The 19,023-nt window shown below is 38.6% G+C and overlaps 2 protein-coding genes across 2 annotated transcripts; both read right to left on the reverse strand.

Moving 5' to 3' along the window:
* Positions 1-11,538, reverse strand: sirt6 (sirtuin 6). Its single transcript, XM_044218282.1, has 8 exons — positions 11,339-11,538; positions 9,749-9,876; positions 7,445-7,627; positions 6,074-6,133; positions 4,407-4,502; positions 4,246-4,326; positions 1,803-1,926; positions 1-1,629 (listed from the first exon to the last, which is right to left on the reverse strand). The coding sequence occupies exons 1-8, from the start codon at positions 11,402-11,404 to the stop codon at positions 1,321-1,323; spliced, it is 1,047 nt and encodes a 348-aa protein (XP_044074217.1). The 5' UTR covers positions 11,405-11,538; the 3' UTR covers positions 1-1,320.
* A 1,064-nt stretch (positions 11,539-12,602) lies between these two features.
* Positions 12,603-18,797, reverse strand: LOC122886302 (ubiquitin-conjugating enzyme E2 R1-like). Its single transcript, XM_044218283.1, has 5 exons — positions 17,998-18,797; positions 17,230-17,316; positions 17,000-17,097; positions 14,625-14,759; positions 12,603-14,507 (listed from the first exon to the last, which is right to left on the reverse strand). The coding sequence occupies exons 1-5, from the start codon at positions 18,181-18,183 to the stop codon at positions 14,297-14,299; spliced, it is 717 nt and encodes a 238-aa protein (XP_044074218.1). The 5' UTR covers positions 18,184-18,797; the 3' UTR covers positions 12,603-14,296.
* Positions 18,798-19,023: the final 226 nt, after the last annotated feature.

Consider the following 19,023-nt stretch of genomic DNA (forward strand, 5'->3'; position numbering starts at 1 on the left):
TTGGATTCTGGTTTTTTGTATTTCTGGTGAATGGAATAAGAGGAGGCGGCTCTTTGGTCCTCTTCTCATTGACATCGGTCCTTAGGAGAAATTCTTATCATGTTCAGTCACAGTGCAGTGACGCATAAGGACATTTTAAAACTACAAAAGTGCATGGATGGACCTCAGAAATGTTAATGAGGTTTCATGGCAAACACAAAGAATAATACGATTATCTCAAATGAACAAACGCATGGTGTCTTCATCTCCTTTGAAACAGTGGTTCACATTTGTAACTAGGCCACTGCTGTTTGACATTACAGCGCATATACACAGGAGCTTCTACCAGGAACTTATTGTGTTTATTGCCAAAATGTATATTTAAAAAAATGTGACTTTTTCTGTCAGAGTACAATGCTTTTTTCCTGAGATAAAAACATTTTTCTAGAAACATACAGTGTGATTATGGTCCATTCAAGGTGGGAAAACGTCTGAAGAGGTCAAAACTCCAGCAACACTTGCGATGAGAAATGAGAAAAGCAGTTTGTTTAAGTAAACACACACACACACACACACACACACACACACACACACACACACACACACACACACACACACACAAAACAGGTTTAACCTAAAATGTCCTCTAGCTGTATGAGGCTGCTAGTCAATCAGACTTGGAGACGCTCACTTGATATCTCTACTTGTAAAGTATCGAACCAAGGTATCTTTAAAGGCTAGATCTGTAGGGATGAGATCTGGAGCACACAGTTATAAATAAAGCTTTTAATAAGGTGCAGCAACCTTACACACCTTATTAAAAGCTTTTTTTTATTTATAACAGTGTGCTCCAGATCTCATCTCGTTGTCTTGTCTAAGACTGCAAGTAAAGTAAAGTCCCAAGTTGGATATTACACAAAGATTCCCCCTTTTGCCCCGATGTCCTTACTATAGCAGAATGAATATTTAAATCGCAGGCTGTGTATTGGTAAATGTACTTTTTGGGCAAGTTGTTTGGCCAAAAATTGAAAAGAAAACATTCTCAATCAGACATCCACCTAATGTAGTGCCATCTTCTTACCCTGGACACAATCACTTAGCTATTTTACTCTATGAGGAGGTCAACTTTTGAGCCTTCCGCTGAGAAGTCAGTTTCAAATTGCTGTTCATCGTGGCTGAAAGGGGAGCGTAAGAGATCTGGGTTTAACAAAACCACTACAGTACTACAAGAGTCTTCGCTCCAGAGGAAGTAAGATGAAAAGAACCTCTGTCAAACTGAGCACCTTCAGTTGTAAAGTTTGTTTCAGGACGAGTTTGTGTTGTAAGAAACAATATCTGAGGCTATTTCTCTTCATTTATGTCCACCGGGGAGTCTGCTCTCTCCCTCTTTACCGAAGCAGTCTCCTCCTTAACACTCCCATCGTCTGTTAGCGCCGTTGCTTCTCTTTTCCTCTCCTTCTTAATGAGGTCCTTTGTCACCTTTTCCTTTGCACGCGGTGGTTTGACATCGGCGGTGGACTCAGAGGTGGCCGAGGAGCTCTCGCAGACAGTCGGACCCTCCCACTTTGGGATGTCCACTCCCAGCATCTCCATCAGCTGTTTCATGACCTCGTCCACGTAACCATGGATACGCAGGTACGCATGCTTGTCCTAGACAGAAAATTACAACCGTGAAATGATGAACCTGAAGATGCCAGACAGAGCACATGAGCAGCATTTTTTTATCCACAGTTTTATGCACAGTATTTCAAGTACCATTCCATGTTCCCATACGTAAGTGTCCGTACAGACTGTACGTACGGTGGTCCAGCAATGAGACTCACATGTTTCGTGGGCTGCAGGTTGACAATGGCCACTTTCCCTCCTTTGCGCTTGGTGAGTAGCGGAAGGTCTCCACTGGGTTTGATCTGCAAGGAGGTGCCGAGTGTCAGTGCCAGGTCCGCTCGTCTGGGTGCAGACAGTAGAGAAATATGTCACACGTAATATTCGCACATGTGTGACTGCTTGTGACGTTCTTCTTATTTGCTTGTTATTAAGGGGGATTTATTGAAGAAAGGCTCAAAGTACGTCCACATTTTGTGACTCTCATGTATTACAATTACATTTGAGTCACAGCGCTAAGAATCCGTTTCTCTCAAAAATAATTACCTGCCAATATTTGAAAAACCCAGAAGATCGTTTAACAACATTTACCGCTGTTACCAGCTGCTTTATCCGTTTCTCAAGTTAAGACTGTATTTCTAATCCAGGTAGCCGGACATGATATATGTCCTTTTTCTTTTTGTAAAAATGAAATATAAATGAAAATATAAAATATTAGAAAGAAACATCAATATATACTAACGTAGTTGATAGTAAAATGTTTTAATTTTGGTTCACCTTGAGCAGATTGAGCAAGGAGATGTGTCATTTCCTGTTGCCCTCTTTGTGGGGATTGAAAAAAAACAACAAAAAAACGGCGCAATTTGGGAAACAGGTTAAAAATCCTTTCTTATGTTACAACGACGGAATATTTATTCATCCAGATGGTTAGAAAAGTCTTTGAGGATTCTTAAAATATCTTCAGAACAGCCATAAGTGTTGTAAAATGACCTGCTGGGTTTTTCAAAGATTGCTGGCTAATTCTGTTTTAATGAAACGGATGCTTAGCACTGTGGCTCAAATGTAATGGTAATACAAGAGAGGCACAAAGTGATATCTGCTGATTTTCAGTAACACAAATCTAGTAAAGCAATCTTCACTGCAAACATTCTGCTCACTGCGATCTGTCATAATGAATGAAAGAGCGTAAACACAGTTATTCCACAGCAATAGTCTCCTATTCAGTAAAGAGACAAGGTGAAATTGAAGTTATCTAGATGTAACTCCAGTTGTACAAGTACGTGCATAGCCCAACATCTCTCTACATCACAAAGTAAATGAAAGAATGTAAACACAGTTACTGTGGGGGGAGTAAGCATGATCCTGCCCGATTACGTATGATACATCCGTGTAGTGCTGCAATGGTACTATTAAAGGGTGACATCCACACTGAAATATAAAACAAAACCTACGTAATAGCTATCTACAGCCCTACAGTATACGCAGCATGTATAAAACCAACTTTAAGTAGACAGAGCTGATTTTCCAATGTTCAGCAGGAAGCGGATAATTGAGGCCATCTTCTTGTCTGTCTTGGACTATGGTGATGTTATCTATAGACACGCCTCTGCTTCCACTCTTAAACCGCTAGAATCAGTTCATCACTCTGCCCTGAGATTTATTACTGGTGACAGTTATTCTACTCATCATTGCATCGTGTATGAAAAGGTTGGGTGGGCATCTCTAACAGTAAGATGTGATGGACATTGGGTTCTATTTATTTATAAAGCCCTTAATGGCAACTTGCCACAGTATATCACTTCGTTATTAAACTGGTCCCACAGTCATCATTTGACTCGATCTAGTGATTGGTTGAAGCTCGATGTCCCGTGTGTAAACACTAAATTTGGAAAAACTGCTTTTAGTTTTTGTGCTACACACACTTGAAACATTTTACAAGACACACTACAACTCAACACATTTGTACCTATAGGTCAATTTAAAACCATGATTTCAAACTATTCTGCACTTGAATGTAATTGTTTTTAACTGTGTTCTGTTGCTGTCTTTGTTTGCATTTTCGTTAATTGTTTGTTGTGTGTATTTATTCTGTTTTGTAATTTCGACCTCATTGAAAATGAGGGCATGCCCTCAGTGATTCCTCGCGATTTAAATAAAGGTTGAATGAAAAGTAGCACTCAATTCTGTCACATTTTTGTTGCAACAAATAAACACACTGCACATCGGCCTGCTGTGAACAAAAGACTCCAAATCTCCTCTTTGTAATTTAAATGTGACCCATAATGCATCTGTTATGGATTTTTGTGGCTGAAGGACTGAATGAATATACTGACAAGCAAGAAGCAAATGGAAACATTAATGCAGGCTGTGATGCATACACAAACCCTAAAAAGATTTTCAAATAAGGGCTTATTTGCATCAGGACGCTGACAGCAAAGCCATGCAGAATGCTAAAGCAAATAGATCCAACACATTATTTTTCAGTTCACAGGACATGTTTGAACTATGACTTGTGCTATTTAGCCAGAGACAAAACAGGGATAACAAAGGAAATCAGGATAGATAAGAATATGTACTACTCTGTTATCAAGACAGATGCTGAATCAAAAACAAAAAAAGGATGGGGCAATGGGGCGCAAGCCGCTGCAATTTTGTCTGTCTTACCTGCTGGCATCTTCTGCTTTGTTCAGGTCTCTGTCAGGAAGAGCATCCTCCCAGTCCAGTATAGTGCTTATCAGCTTTCCTCTGTTTAGTAAAGAATACACTAATAAATGGATCATGGTACATTTCTTGTTATTTCTAAATGCGATGAAAGCATGTGTTACCTGCAGGCTCTGAGTCCTCTTGATCGTACCACATCACAGTAACGTCCTGTCGGTTTCAGGCCCATCACGCCGATCACTTTTTCTCTGACATACTGCCTGAAAAACCAAGACTCCTACAGATTACGTCTCTGTCCAAACAGATCAGATTCAGTTTAGTTACAGTTAAGAAAAAGCTGCTTACAGGCACCATAGATCCATTTATAAACATGAACTGATACACAAAGACGTGATAATATAGATGCAGTGGACACTTAATTAGAGACATGGACTCAATCAGATTCTGGAAATGCTCTTTAGGGATATCGGGGACTCAACAGCATCATGTAGCTGCTGCAAAGTTGTTGAAACATACATGTATAGCTCTGTTCTATTTCATGCCAAAGGTAATCTACTTGGATGATATCTGAAGACTGTGAAGGTCACGGGAGTAAAATTAAGTCACTGTCATGTTCCTGGAATCATTTTCAGATTATGAGTGCTCTGTGAATAGATGCATTATTTCTGTTTGAAAAAGGATAGACTGTGATGCAGCTGGTCAGCAACAAATAGGACCCACAGTTAGTATTAAGGTGCCTCGTGTGTGCGGAGAAAACCCTCAACATACAATTACACCAGCGGCTTTAACCTTTGACACAAGCCAGGATGCATCATGGATCCATACTGTTGTTAAGCCCATATTTTGACTGTTGCGAAAGAAATCAAAGATTTACTGGACTTAGTGATGACATGTCTGTTGTACCTTTTTATTTTTATTTTATTTAACCCATCATTTAACCAGGTGAAACCTGTTGAGATCAGTGAACTCTTTTACAAGGGTGACCTGGCCAAGACAGTAGCATAAAAAAGGTTACAGACAACGACAAATACCACAGGATAACATATACAATGTACATTATGGTGTCGAAATAAATTAAAATACCTTCGCACAATGACAAGTACCAACCGATTAATTTACCATTGTACTTATAAGAGCTTTAAAGTCAGGTAGAGGGACCAATTCTCAAGTTTCAAGTCTTTTTGAAGGCTGTTCCAAGTGAGGGGAGCAGAACACATAAAAGCTTTCTTTCCTAGTTTCGTCTCTACACTTGGAACAAACAGGACAATATCTTGAGATCTCAAACTGTAGATACAGTCAGATCTCTGTGCAGTCAAAGTGCAAATGTAGTGTGTAATGTAGTGCAAATGTATCTTCTTGTTTCTGGAACTCTAAGTGGCATCTACTTCAGAGTTCAACTGAGCTTTCAGAGATTGAGATTGCACATCTGAGCTATTATTTGTGTACTTTTGGCTGTCCTGTGAACTTTAACAGGTCTGGCCTTTCCCTGACCTCTGTTATTGATGTGATTAAGTGTTTTCGATCACATAACTGCCACCGAAAGCATACTTCCTGCTTAACACGTCACTATCTGTAGAACCTGCAGTGTGTGAAACTCCCAGGAGATGCTAGAAAGACAGCATCTGGCACACATCTGATACTGTTGCATGCTAATGTTAGGTGAACGGTAACTCAACCTCCTATCTGCATATATTGTGTTGCAGCCACTTGATTTGCAGTTTGTATTACCAAACAGGTGTACATAATAAAATGCCTAAAAGGGAAAGTCAGTAGCTTGTAAAGATGAGAATTATTAAATGTGGGTGTTTGGTGTGTGTGTGTGCGCACATACCTGCCACACTTCTCACACTCCTCCACAAACATGTTTCCATGAAGCTCTGATAACATATCCCTAACAGAGCAAGAGGGAGAAAAGTCCACAAAAGGCAGAAAGATCACAAAGATGATATTCACTTTGATCAATGTCTCCAAAGTTCATGTCAGGACTCTTCAACACGACAGTTTCTCAGTCCTTCTTTGCGACTCACGTTCTGATAAATATTCTGAGGCCTCATAGTCACTTCTGCGTTCAACCTGGCACCAATGCAGATTAGAGCCAACCAGTTTACTTTAGCAGATCGTCTGCTGTCTCAGTGATTTCCTCAGAGAACTACCACTTTGCTGTCTAGCCTCGTCTAAAAAACGTGACCGATGAAGAGTAGAGGGAGAGCTAAGAAATGGTTTCCAGGGAAAGCAAGTCTTCAATATGCGTAAAGGCTGGATGTATGTACTGAATCAAAAATTGGATTCTTGGCCTTGGGTTAGTCCAATGAGATTGGATACTCCAGAGTCAGACCAAACATTTTCCATTACACTGAGCATTATTTGAAGTTATTTGATCTGTATTTAAAGAGCTACTCATTTCTGGTGCTGTTACACCAAGCAGCAGCTTCATATTTAAAAACAGAGTCAAAAGCCAACATTGGCGTTAAAAACAATATGGTCAAACAACTTACAATTGTGTATATATTTGGGTTTGTAAAATGCTAGAAATGACTAAAAATAAAACAAACTATAACATGGTTGTTTCCTCCTCAATACAGAATTTACTGCTTTGGATCATTTTGTGAAAATGACAAACTTTGCTGTTGTCGGTCATACACCATCTGATAGGATGATAGATCTTTAAAGCTGCACTAACAGAATATTTCCTTATTAACAATAGCGATTAATTGTTGAAGTCATTTTTTCCAAACAAAAATGAAAACATTGATCATTGTAGCTTCTAAAAATTGATAAATTGCTGCTTTTCCTTGTCCGAACAGAGTAAACTGAGTATCTTTGGGTTTTGGACTGTTGGTCAGACAAAACAAGACATGTGATGCAATTAGCTTGCATTCTAGGAAATTGTGATGGGCAAATTTCACTGTTTTGTAAAGTTTTAGAAAACCAAATGATGAATCGATTAATTGAGAAAATAATCAGATGAATCAATTCTGAAAATAATTGTTAGTTGCAGCCATACAGTGTGTTTACCGCTGCCCCCGTGTGGGGGAAAGAAAAGAATACTACTTTAAGTGCTACTGGACGTTATGTGGCTCATCTGTGAGATAATGTATTGCTCCATGCATAACAACAACTATGATTTGAGTTAGCTACTGACTGTGTAAAATGCTTGATGTGTCCATATCTTACTTCAGGATAGCAGGCAGGGCAGAGTTACCTGGGGAAGCCTGATCGCACATGTAGGCCGTCCACATTCTGGCTGATGAGATACTTGAGGCACCCGGCCCTCTGCAGTCCCAGGAGGGCCATGTGAGTCAAGCTGGGTCGGGCATCTTCAAATGTGGTGTCAAAGCGAGGTGACTCACCCTTTTCTTCTAACGTCCACACACCCTTTGGACCCCTGAAAGAGAATATAGTGATGAATAGACTGATAGTAGCTATAATCAGGACTGGACAGGTTGTGATGCAGAGGGTGGACTGGAGGCATTATGTGTCGTGAACTGGTGCGTGGGTTTGTATTCTTGGTTCAGTATTAACAATCTGATGGGAGGATTTTTGCAAAGGAGTTCTGCCAAGTTTGTGTACCAAATTGACAACATGCTGTCAAATGCTGCAAGTCCAAGCCCACTGAAAATATGGAAGACCAATGAAAAACAATGCGAAAAGATTCTTCCTCTACTGGAAGACAAAATGTACAAAATCTGTTGTCCAATGTGAGATCATTCTGTTCATGCTTCTTTGATTAACCAGTCAGTTTTGGGGGTCTGAATGAGGGATGAATGCAGTGATACTGTCAGTACTGGTGCCATCTTAACTCCCTGACAGTTGCTAAGTTACTTGGAGGGCACACGACTTATCAGATGAGGGAACGCATCCCGTGAATCCTCAAACGCAGGCACAACAGTCTCATCTCTCGTTTTCTATTTGAAGCAGCCCCATCTCTCATCGCCAATATGAGTCATTGCTTGCTTGGCGAATACAAGTTCAAAGACATACCAGCATTAGCGGAGAGGCGTGTACATCACTTATTTCATGCTTATCACCGTTAGAAAGATGCCCCAGGACATGAAAGTCATGGAGAATCTGTAAAGCTGGTATATTCACATGTTTTGATGTTGTCAATAATATCAAGCTGAGGGGCTTAATTTCTTACTCTCATCAATTCTCGCACCATGATGGAAGGGGAAAAAAGTAGCCGGGATTTATTTCAGTGTGTGTTACTGTTTTACCAAGAACTGGATCTGACAAATAATAAGCAAGTACCACCCCCATCTGTTCATACAGTGGTACTACAAGAGAAACCAGGAGACTGAGCCAAAAGGTTCACGTTATGTCTTCCAGAAAGAAAATAAATGCTTTTAAAGCAAAGGACTTGACTAATTACAATCTGTTCAATAACGCTTCTGACTGAAGCAATTCAAGCAACAGTTCTGTCTCTTATTGTTTTCTTTGTATGAACATTTATATTCATCCAGCATTTATAAACTATATATTTTGGTTTAATCTTGGCTAAATGTAAAGTTAACTGCTTTGGGACCTTTAAAGATGTGAACTCTCATGATGAGACACGTCTTATGACAATGGATTGCTTGAAATGTGAAAAAAAAAAAAAGCATGGACAATCATTTTAAAAATTAAAAAAAAACAAAAACATTTTCTGACATTTCTTTGACTAAAAGATGAATTGATTAATAAAAAAAAACCAAAAAAAAAAAACCCTGACAATGAAAATAATAATTGATTGCAGCCCTACTTGTAATGTGAAATAATACCGCACATTAAATTACAGTACTATACTGTAAATTACATAGATTTTGCACTGGCTGGCTTTCAGAGTAAAAATATGGAAGGTAAAAGTAAAAAAGGCTTACATGAGCATTGCAACAGACACAAAATAAATGGCTAGAAGACACTATGTGAAACAAAACATAAACAAAGCACTTCTGCTATCCCAAACCATTCCTGTAACAAATGAATGAACATTTTTTGAAAAGGAAAATATTAGTTATAGATTGAGTACTTAAACTAAATAATATTAAGTTATGTATTGTAACAAACATAAAGAATACACCATGTATTCTATGTTCTCTAAATTGCCATTCACATAAATAAATAATACTGAAGATTCATAGGTCCCACTAGAACTATTCAGCTCACATTTAAACGGCTCTTAATTTCAAGTCTTAGGCTACTGTAAGAAGAGGACACGCTTAATCAGTTTCCTGTGCACTATGTAATGGATTGAAAGTATTTTTGTACTGTTGTATTTGGATTCTTATTTGTTATTTAACCAAAAACATCTCAGTCCTCAGTTATGATACCCCCCACCCCCAATATATGTAGTCTTTCTTGATATCATTTTCTTTATCTTTGCATGGGACAAACTGTTTAAACAACTCCATGCTGAAATTTGAGGAGGTCAGTGTTGCCATGCTCATCATGTTCATGAACATTAAAAACATGGTTGACAGAGAAAAGCAGTGCGAGTTTGAGAGCTGTAGTGACCTTGTTTGTGCCTCACCTGAAGTCAGGGATGCCTACTGAGGTGCTGATTCCTGCTCCAGAGTGGACAACCAAGTACTGAGATTCTTTTATCAACTGAGCGAGGGTCTCCACCTTTGCCTTCAGCTCCTCAGGACTATCAAAAACCTGCCACAGAACAGAAAACTTCAAGTTCAACAGCTGTCAGATAGTGGAACAATCAAATATCACAATATTTTGGAAACAGTAACTAAATATCAAGAGTATTTTGGAGTGGCGACGGGTTTAGAAGGGATGCTTTCATTTATTATTTTATCTACACAGGGGTCAGTAGCATGGTCTCAGGAAAAAAAAGTAATGTGGGTATGATGACCATGCAGGGAGAGAGATTCCCTATTCATTTCACACAGCTTGAACAACTGAAGTCAAAAAAGAACAAAAATTGGATCATATGGCAGTTATGCAGCTTGTAAATAAAAAATAAATAAAAATGATTACAATGTTACAATAACAAACATTTAAATTCTTATCTCTTCTCGTGTTGCAGTTTTAATGTAGTGTCCTATGCTGTAAGCAAACTATTTAAAGTTTTTAAAGTTTTGCAATAAATTACAAATCCTGTAGTTATACTACAACTTGTGAAGTGTATTTACTCAAGAAACTTTCAAAAACCCTGATATAACCAGCTTTTCTGCTGAAAAGGTTTGAACCTATGAGTGTGCGACTCGTGTCTTTCAAGTTGGGTAAGTTTTTATGGTCTTTGAGTCCGCACCTCACACATTCTGCCCATCTTCTGTCATTTCCTGTTTGTTTGTTAATGTCACATGTGTATTACTATTGTAACTGAGCAGAGCTTTTGCTAAACATGTAACAGCTTTGGGGACAGAATTGTAAAGTTTATAAGAAAGCTATAACAGAGAGGATGACATTATGTGTATCACATCTCAACAGAGGTGGAAAGTAACAAAGTATATTAACTCATCAGTGTACACCTTTGATGTACAGGTAATTCTACATTTTATGCATCTTAATACTTTTGCTGTTATATATTTCAGAGTAAATTATTGTACTTATTGGTCCTTTACGTCTCTCCTTTAGCTGATTTCTGGAGTTAGTGTTTTAGCCGTAGTTTGTGCTTTTCATGTAATCTAATTATCAGTGCAAGTCTTACGTGTAAAACCTATAATGTCAACACAAACTCAGGACAGCGGCTACTTTGCAGACAAGATTTAACACATACAATAGGCTTATAATATGATGCATTGCTTGAGTTTAAATTACTCAACTATTTACAATGTAGTTTGACGTTACGCCACCTAGACCAGCTACAACAATAAAAAACTGCTTACACATTAGCTAATGATGTAAAATTAAAGCAAAACTCTGAATAGAGCCATTCTTAACGAAGACTAATAACCTTCAGTACTTTCTGTTGTTAGCTAACAAGTACGTATTCTTTCTTCAGTAAAATCTGGAACGCACATTATTTTTAAATTGAGGTATTTCTATTTAAATGTATTTCAATTATCTACCCTAACATCCTAAAGACCGAACATGAACCACGTATCCTCGGCTAACATGCTAGCAGATGAAGAAGCTAACCACCTAGCCCACGGTAGCTATCTTTTACCTCGGGAAGTCCGCAAACACCTTTGTCTGCGTATGGCGAAAGCCCAGCAGCATAATCCACAGACATGGCTGTTGTTGGTATCGTATCTTTATTATTTTTGTTTAGAAACCTGTTCCTGTATTATAAAACTGAGTGATCTCCGAGGCGGGTTTCTGACGCGTTGTGTTCTTTGGCTGGCGTCATCTCTGAGCGACGACATATGCTGCATTCACAGAAGTGGGAAAGTAATAACGCACGATATCTCCACGTCCCACCGGAGTCCCCAACAATATGATTTGTTTCGAAGAATAAATGTCTCGTTTTACATAGATGCAGACATACAAATGAAAGGTAAAGGTAAAGGTTCCCGGCATACTGTAGGGTATGAAAAACAAACAATTGTTTATTTCTGATAAAATATACCAAATTAACGTTATTTTGCTAGATTTCAGACGTTATCAGCACTGCAAATTTTGATATAGTGTGGCTAAAACACAAGGTATTACCTTAAAGTTTATTAAATACTTATCAGGAATGCCCAGTCCCGTGCCTCTGCCCAGATAATACAGAGCTTCTAAAAGTAAACAGAGCCGTCACACTCCTCATGCAGCATTTTGAGCTTTTGTACCCTCTTGGTGAACTCAATTTAAGTCTTTGGAGCTTCGATGCTTATGGTGGACATGTATAGTAGGCAAAATCTACAATAAAATGTTGGTCATGACGTCTTCAGGGCTGTGAAGATAATACCCGATATTCCCGTGGGATGTGAATGCAGCACAGTCGCTTCACCATTTTGAAAGAATCCTTTCCTCTGTGTTATCAGTGGATTTCTACATTATATAGACACATAAACCAACCAATAACATGACAAATAGCCATATGTATAGAGGACAGACAGATACAGTAAAACAGTTATAGACAAACGGGCCCATTACCTTATATAGATATGCAACACAGCCAAAGAAGAAAGCTGAAATATGTGAATTCACCTTTCTAATCTGTCTAAGATTAAAAAAATGAAAGCCATACAAGATTGGCAATATTGTAATGCTTGTTTGTGTGGGGGAATCAATCCTTAAAGACAAGGAAAAGCTCACATACAGATCTGAAAGAGCTGTTTTAAAAAATGGTATACAGTTTTAAGAATAATAGGTGAATATATTTTTAAGACGTATTTCCTAATTGTAACAGTAAAAAAGTGTAACCTGTAATAAAATGCTATAGCAAAGAGGTAAATTAAGTGAAACTGTTGCATGAATTATGCCAAGCACTTTAAGACTGTGCATATTTTTTTCCAATAAATCTTTATTTTTCAGTTTTAAATAGTCAAAAATGAAAAGTAAACACAGGTGAATAAAACAATATGGTGACCATCCATACAGCTACATGTGCATATCAGTTATGTTTCCTGTTAAAGCGTAAACCAACTCTGAAGACCACATAAAAGAGAAAAATAGTTGCTTGTCTTAATTGTTTTGTCATATGTAATTCATTATCCTGAGAAATTCAGTCTGAAGTCCCAATTTAAGTAAATGAAACAATCGATATTGCTGATGCAAAAATAAACACAGAGGACGCCCATGCACTCTACAAATGATATCAAAACCTGTCCACTCTCTGCTGACACAAAGAATAGAAATGAAAAAACAAAAACAAACATGGCAGCCTCGTTCTCTTTCACTTCCAGGGACTTCCAGGGCTGAAAAACTTTGATAATCCTGACTGATACTGCAACAACACCTTTTGACAGACACTTTTCCTACAGAAGCTTTTTTGCCAATAAAACCTAATAATCTCATCACATAAATCATTCTCAAGCAAAGATTGCAGGCATAATGTCTAACCAAAGAAAGAGACTAAAATAACAAAGCTTGCAAGAGAGCAAACAAAGTCAAGGATACAACAAACAGTCATACACGTTTACACTGTTTTAGGTCTGTGGCTCCGTCAGGCCTCTCAGAGAGCAAACCTGAGGAGAGATACAATTCTGATCAGTAATTAGTTCAGTCGCCAAAAAAAAAAAAAAAAACTTGGTCATCCTACAAGACTCTTAAATCTGAGCTACTTCAAATAACATAACCCCACACTCAAAATGACAGAGAAACACATCCAACAGTAACCAGAAGAAACACAGCAAAGATCAATTTCATGTTACCAAAAATGTTCACATGAGGATTTGACCCACTCGCTCAGTTTGCCAGCCGGTCCCTCCAGATGCAAAGTTCTCTGGGATCTCCATCAACACAAGTCTTTGTTATCACCGAGCTGAAAACGGATCATGATGTAGGTAAACGGTCCACCAGTGAAAACGGACAAAAAAAGCTTCCAATGATGTTCTGGCATGCACAAGAACTTTGAAAACATCGTCCCGTGACATCCCGTCCAATCGAAGTGAGACAGACTGTGAAACTTGGAAATGTCCGATTCAATATATTTGCAGTAGACTGTTCAACAAAAACGGGCTGCTTGAAATCCTCAGTCTTCTGTCAGCCATTGAGACCAACTACTGGTGAGCAACACCCAGTTACAATTAGGGAAACATAGATATGCAAGAGAGGCTGAGTAAAGTTTGGAAGTGTTTGCACCAGTGCAAATGTTGCTATTGTTGACAGTGGTATTAACCCCACAATACTATAGACTATACAGGGGACTGAACAACTCAGTAGGATTAAGTGATGGAAGTTATTCTCTCAAAGTAAGGTTTAAGGTGATAAAGAAAACTATTTGCAAAATTGAAGAAACTGGTGACTTTTTTTGCTGGTGCAAATCTTACCAGGTCTGACTGTTCCACAATGACGCATCGATTTTCACCTCAGAAAAGAAGTCAGAGGCTCAGGGGGAAAAAACAGCTCTTTTCATTGGTTTCGAAGTGGGAAGCTTCAAATCTTTCTTGGTTGTTGACCTAGAATTTCTGGCAACCCAGACGGAAAAAGCGGGTAGCATACGTCAGCGAGATCAGGGATGCTGTCAACAAGCATGTCACGACTCCTCGTTGCCGGAGTCATCCTCATCGTAGCAGCAGTCGCCGTCCCCGTCCTCCACATCGTCGTCGTCATAGTAATAGTCGTAGAAGAGGTCGGAGCCTTCGTCGGTGGCAGGGGCACGTGTGCGGACGCAGTACTCGGCCAGTGTGGTGGGCACCTTCACTCCGTCGCGCTCAGCTTCCGCCTTGGTAGCCAATACCTGTTTCCTGAGGGAGATATTACAGAATATACATGAAGAGTCGAAACTGACTCTTGACAAAAAGCCTCTTCTCCTCTTGTAAGAAAAGTTTTGGAAGTGACGATAATGAAGTGCGACCGTATACCTGATGATCTCTACATATTCCCGGTCCTTGCCCTTGCTGTCCCTCCATTTGCGGTACATGACGGAGGCGTCCACATTTGCAGGAGAGAAGGTGTTGGGTTCATTCAGCAGCGAGATCACACTCAGCAAAATGGTCCTGGAAGCAAACACAAAAGGTTACAAGTGTTAAACGCACTGTCACAAAAATACCCTCCAGAAATGAGTGATATGGCCATTTTAAACAGGATATAAACATATTATTTGATTTAAAAATGTGGAATATTTAATTTCTAATAATAATAATAATAATAATAATAATAATAATCTCTCCCTCATGTCAGTTTTCTTACATACTGTATTTTACAGCTACTGAATGGAGCTGTGAGAATTAGGTCTGCAACTAAGGATTATTTTCGTTATCAATTTATCTGCCAATTATTTGCTCAATTATCTGATTAGTCGTTCAGACTATAAAATTGTGAAAAATGAGCATCACAATTTCCCCGGCCCTGAGCTGACACATTTAAATGTTTTGTTCTGCCCGACCAACAAGATATTCAGTTTCATATTATTACAACTGTGTTTTACTATATTGCCATTCATTATCTGTTTATACAGCAGCCTCCACTTATGGGTGCCCACAGGAGCAGTTATAGTTGTTAACAAATACATTAATAAACACTTATATAAAGAGAAGCAGTATCACGTAATCTGATTACAACTACATTATAGTGCATTATAAACAATTAACTAAATGTTTATATACTGCTTATGAATGCTGGGGATTTAAAGTGTTGTCAACTAATTAATCGACTAGTCATTTCAGCTCTGGTGTGACTACCGAAGCCAATGCGGAACATACGCTCCATGAACACTTTATTAGGTACACCTCTAATGCAATCCAGTACAACAGCTCGGCCACATATTCTACCTTTACGAAGCTTGTAATGGCCAGTTTTTATTAAAACGTTCAGAAAGGTGTTAATTTAATTAGATGTTTATTACTGAGGTCGTACTTAGGGGTGAAGTTGTACAGGACTGCATTATATTGAAATGTGTTTTTCATATTCTTCCCCCCTCTTGTTTGTAAAAGGGTGGGCAAAACATTAGAAACACCTCTCAATATAAGGCAGTCAAGTACAACACCACTGCAAACTACAAGCTCAATAATAAACATATCGTTAAATTAATACCTCTTAGTGTCAATCAAAACTGAACACTATTTTCTTTATAAAAAAGGTAGAATTCATGGCTTAGCTGTTGTATTGGATTGCATTAGATTTCACCTACTAAAGTGGCCATTGAGTGTAGATTATATACAAATGTGGATGTGACTTGAGCTTAATCCCGTTGTCTGAAGTAACACATTTTCAACAATGTTATGACAATTTTATTAAATGTAGAATTGACTAATATCACAGGCAACATCAAGAACTGTTGGACAGTGTGAGCTGAGACATTTTTCCACAGCAGACATTTTGACTCGTAATAGCAGGAAATGCACAGGTGTAATTAATGACATTAATTAAAAAAGGCACACTAGCAGAGCCCTGGAACTGGAACACCTACATGGAACGCAGCCATCATTAAGGTCATTAGTTAGACCTGTGCTTTTGCTCCTACGGCAAGTCAAAAAGACTGCAGTGAAAAAGGTCTATAACCCACAACTCTCTTAAACAAGGTGGCTGAAAGAACTAATAAGAAATTATTATTGCCTATGTGATTCATTCACATAGATACTATAAATTATACATTTTAATTCCCACTTATTTGTCCACTTATACATAAAAGAAACAACAAAACAAAGCATTGATCATTTCGGTCTATAAAATGTAAACTTATCCTATTGTTCCACACACTATACATTCCTCAATATAGGAATGCAAGATAATTTGAAAATGTATTTTCATTACAACATTATTTATAAAGTTGGATCTCATTTTGTTTGTGACTGAGTATTAAGGTGCAGCTTATATTTTTTTTTAGCAGTGATGGAGAATTTCCTGGCCCTTAATAAATTATTTGGAAGAAATTGTGCTCTGACACAAATCCACAATAAAGTACTTTTGTTTTAAAAGGAATCAGTTGAAACTTTTTGTGGTAATACTTACACATTCTGTATGTCTACAAATACTGCACAACAAACCCACATACAAAGGGCGATGCCTGATGACAGCGGTGGCCACAAACAGATCACATTACACGTGGCGCTGAATACCCAGATATGAATTCAATATTAATTTCTGGGAACTTCTGAAGAGACTCCACTGAAGACAAATATCATGTGATAAGGGTATGAGTCAGGTCAACTACTGAAGTGGTTGAGAGAAGACAAAGACGGTAGGTACCCAGAAAGGAGAGACACATATGAGGAGAGATAATGAGGGAGATGCTAACCGGACATTCTGGGTGGGATTCCATCTCTCTGAAGGCAGCTCTCCACTCTGTGGGTCGTCCACCGGAGGGTGCAATATGGAAATACACACATCTCCGTTCTAAAAAAAAAAAAAAAATCCACTATGAAATGCATCATTTAACCACTAAAAGACGTTTATTTAAATTAAGTATAGTGATAAGGGTTACAAAGGCATACATTTAATATTATAAAATAGAGTGTGATACGTTACCTCATAGATGTTGGGGTGCCACATCTTGGTGAGGAACCGAAAGGCAGGTGGGGAGTACGGGTAGTCAATAGGGAACTTGATTCGAGCCTGGGACACAAAACAGGCTTTACTTGTGTGGCTGTGCACTGTATTTCTACAATAAGATTGTTATTGATTTCATATGGTGTGGTCATGCACGTAGAGCAGTAAACTATGTTTCTCATGTTGATTATGTTTTTGAGAAACGTATGCAACATTTCTATCTGCTAAAAAAATAAATTAATAGCTTTAGAGTAACCCTGAAAACCTTACAAGTATCTCATTGAATGTGTCCTGTCATACAATATCACTGTATGGTATGTCAACCAGATCGGTTAATTCAGTAGCAAGCTAGCAATTTAGGGTTGTCAGTGTGGCCATCAAACTAATCACAGGGCAATAGAGCCAGTTGGAGGCTCTTTGGGAACAGAGAGGAAGGCTCTGTGTACCACAGACAAACCTGCACACCCCCTGTTCTCCAGGTTTGAGAGGCTAAACTCTGGGAGGATGTTTTTTTTTGCTACAAAGAACATTTTATAAGTAAATTATCACACAGGCAAATGGCTTGCTCAATTATTATAGTCTAATTTTTGTGTGTTCTTGAATTTGTTTATTGTATTTTATTATTCGAAGAATTCCCACTGTCAGTGCTGTTATTATGTGCTGTTTGCGTATGTTTGAATTAACTGCCGGATGTGCCAAAGACAATTTTCCACCTTGGTGGACAATAAAGTTGTATTCTATCCTTACCTTAAAATACCCCCCTTCGTAATGAGTGTTTGGGGGTCCGAAAATGGCCACTTCCCAGTTGTACATATCAGCCTCGTCCACCAGTGTTATTTTGAATCCCTCGACAGGCTGCTCCTGAAGGCTCTTCATTTCCAACATGAGTGCTTTCTGTGAGCTGGCTACATGAGAGGAGTCGTGTTGCGCCATACTGGACTAGGTAGCTTTCAAGATTATCTGGAGACGACAGCTGACGGTTTTGTTTACACGAACACGGCTAACGTTAGCCAAACAACTTACTGATACTGAAAAACAACTTGTGTCTTTCGATGTTCGGAGACAATGAAACAGGCCAAACCAACCAGGCTGCGCACAAACCAAACAAAGGTTGCGCTGATTTGTTCCCAAATCAGATAAATTATTTACCGACGTCAATACTCAGATATTGGTGAATTGGACAAACCATTGTTGCTGACCAGCGCCTCCAGCTTTAGTTGATCTACCTGGCAGGGCGGCCGTGGATATAAGTCGTAACCTAAATCTACTGGTAGCTGCTGGCTAATGTAAGTTAAGCTAGCCAACAAGCTCTAACTTACCTTACTAACCAAAAGACGCCGAGTTTAGCGTGGCGCGAATAGTTTCTAACTTCCTACGAGAGCCAAATTAAAAAACAAGACGCAACTATTATTCTGAAATGCTAGCAAACTAAAACTCTAACGGCAATAGTAAGACATGTAGTTGATATCGCCCTAACAGAAGACTGAGTAAAGCAGGTCTCCTCTCTCCCCTCCACACAGGCAATGGCGCCTTGTGTTGTCTGGGATTTGTAGTCCAGTTTTAATATGTAAACATTGCTTTTAACCCTGAAAGCAACCAAGATGCCACACAATGACGTGAAAAATGACTTGGTTGTATGAAAAAAGAATAAACATGGGAAATTGGTTGAGTTGTGACCATTTTTTTAACTATTCATTTAAGAGTGAATTCAGACAACTACATTTGCCAGTTGCATGACGTAATGAAAACACGAACGTTGTTTGTGTTTCTGAA

Source organism: Siniperca chuatsi, linkage group LG13 (genome assembly GCF_020085105.1).
Source record: "Siniperca chuatsi isolate FFG_IHB_CAS linkage group LG13, ASM2008510v1, whole genome shotgun sequence".
NCBI classification, from domain to species: Eukaryota; Metazoa; Chordata; class Actinopteri; order Centrarchiformes; family Sinipercidae; genus Siniperca; species Siniperca chuatsi.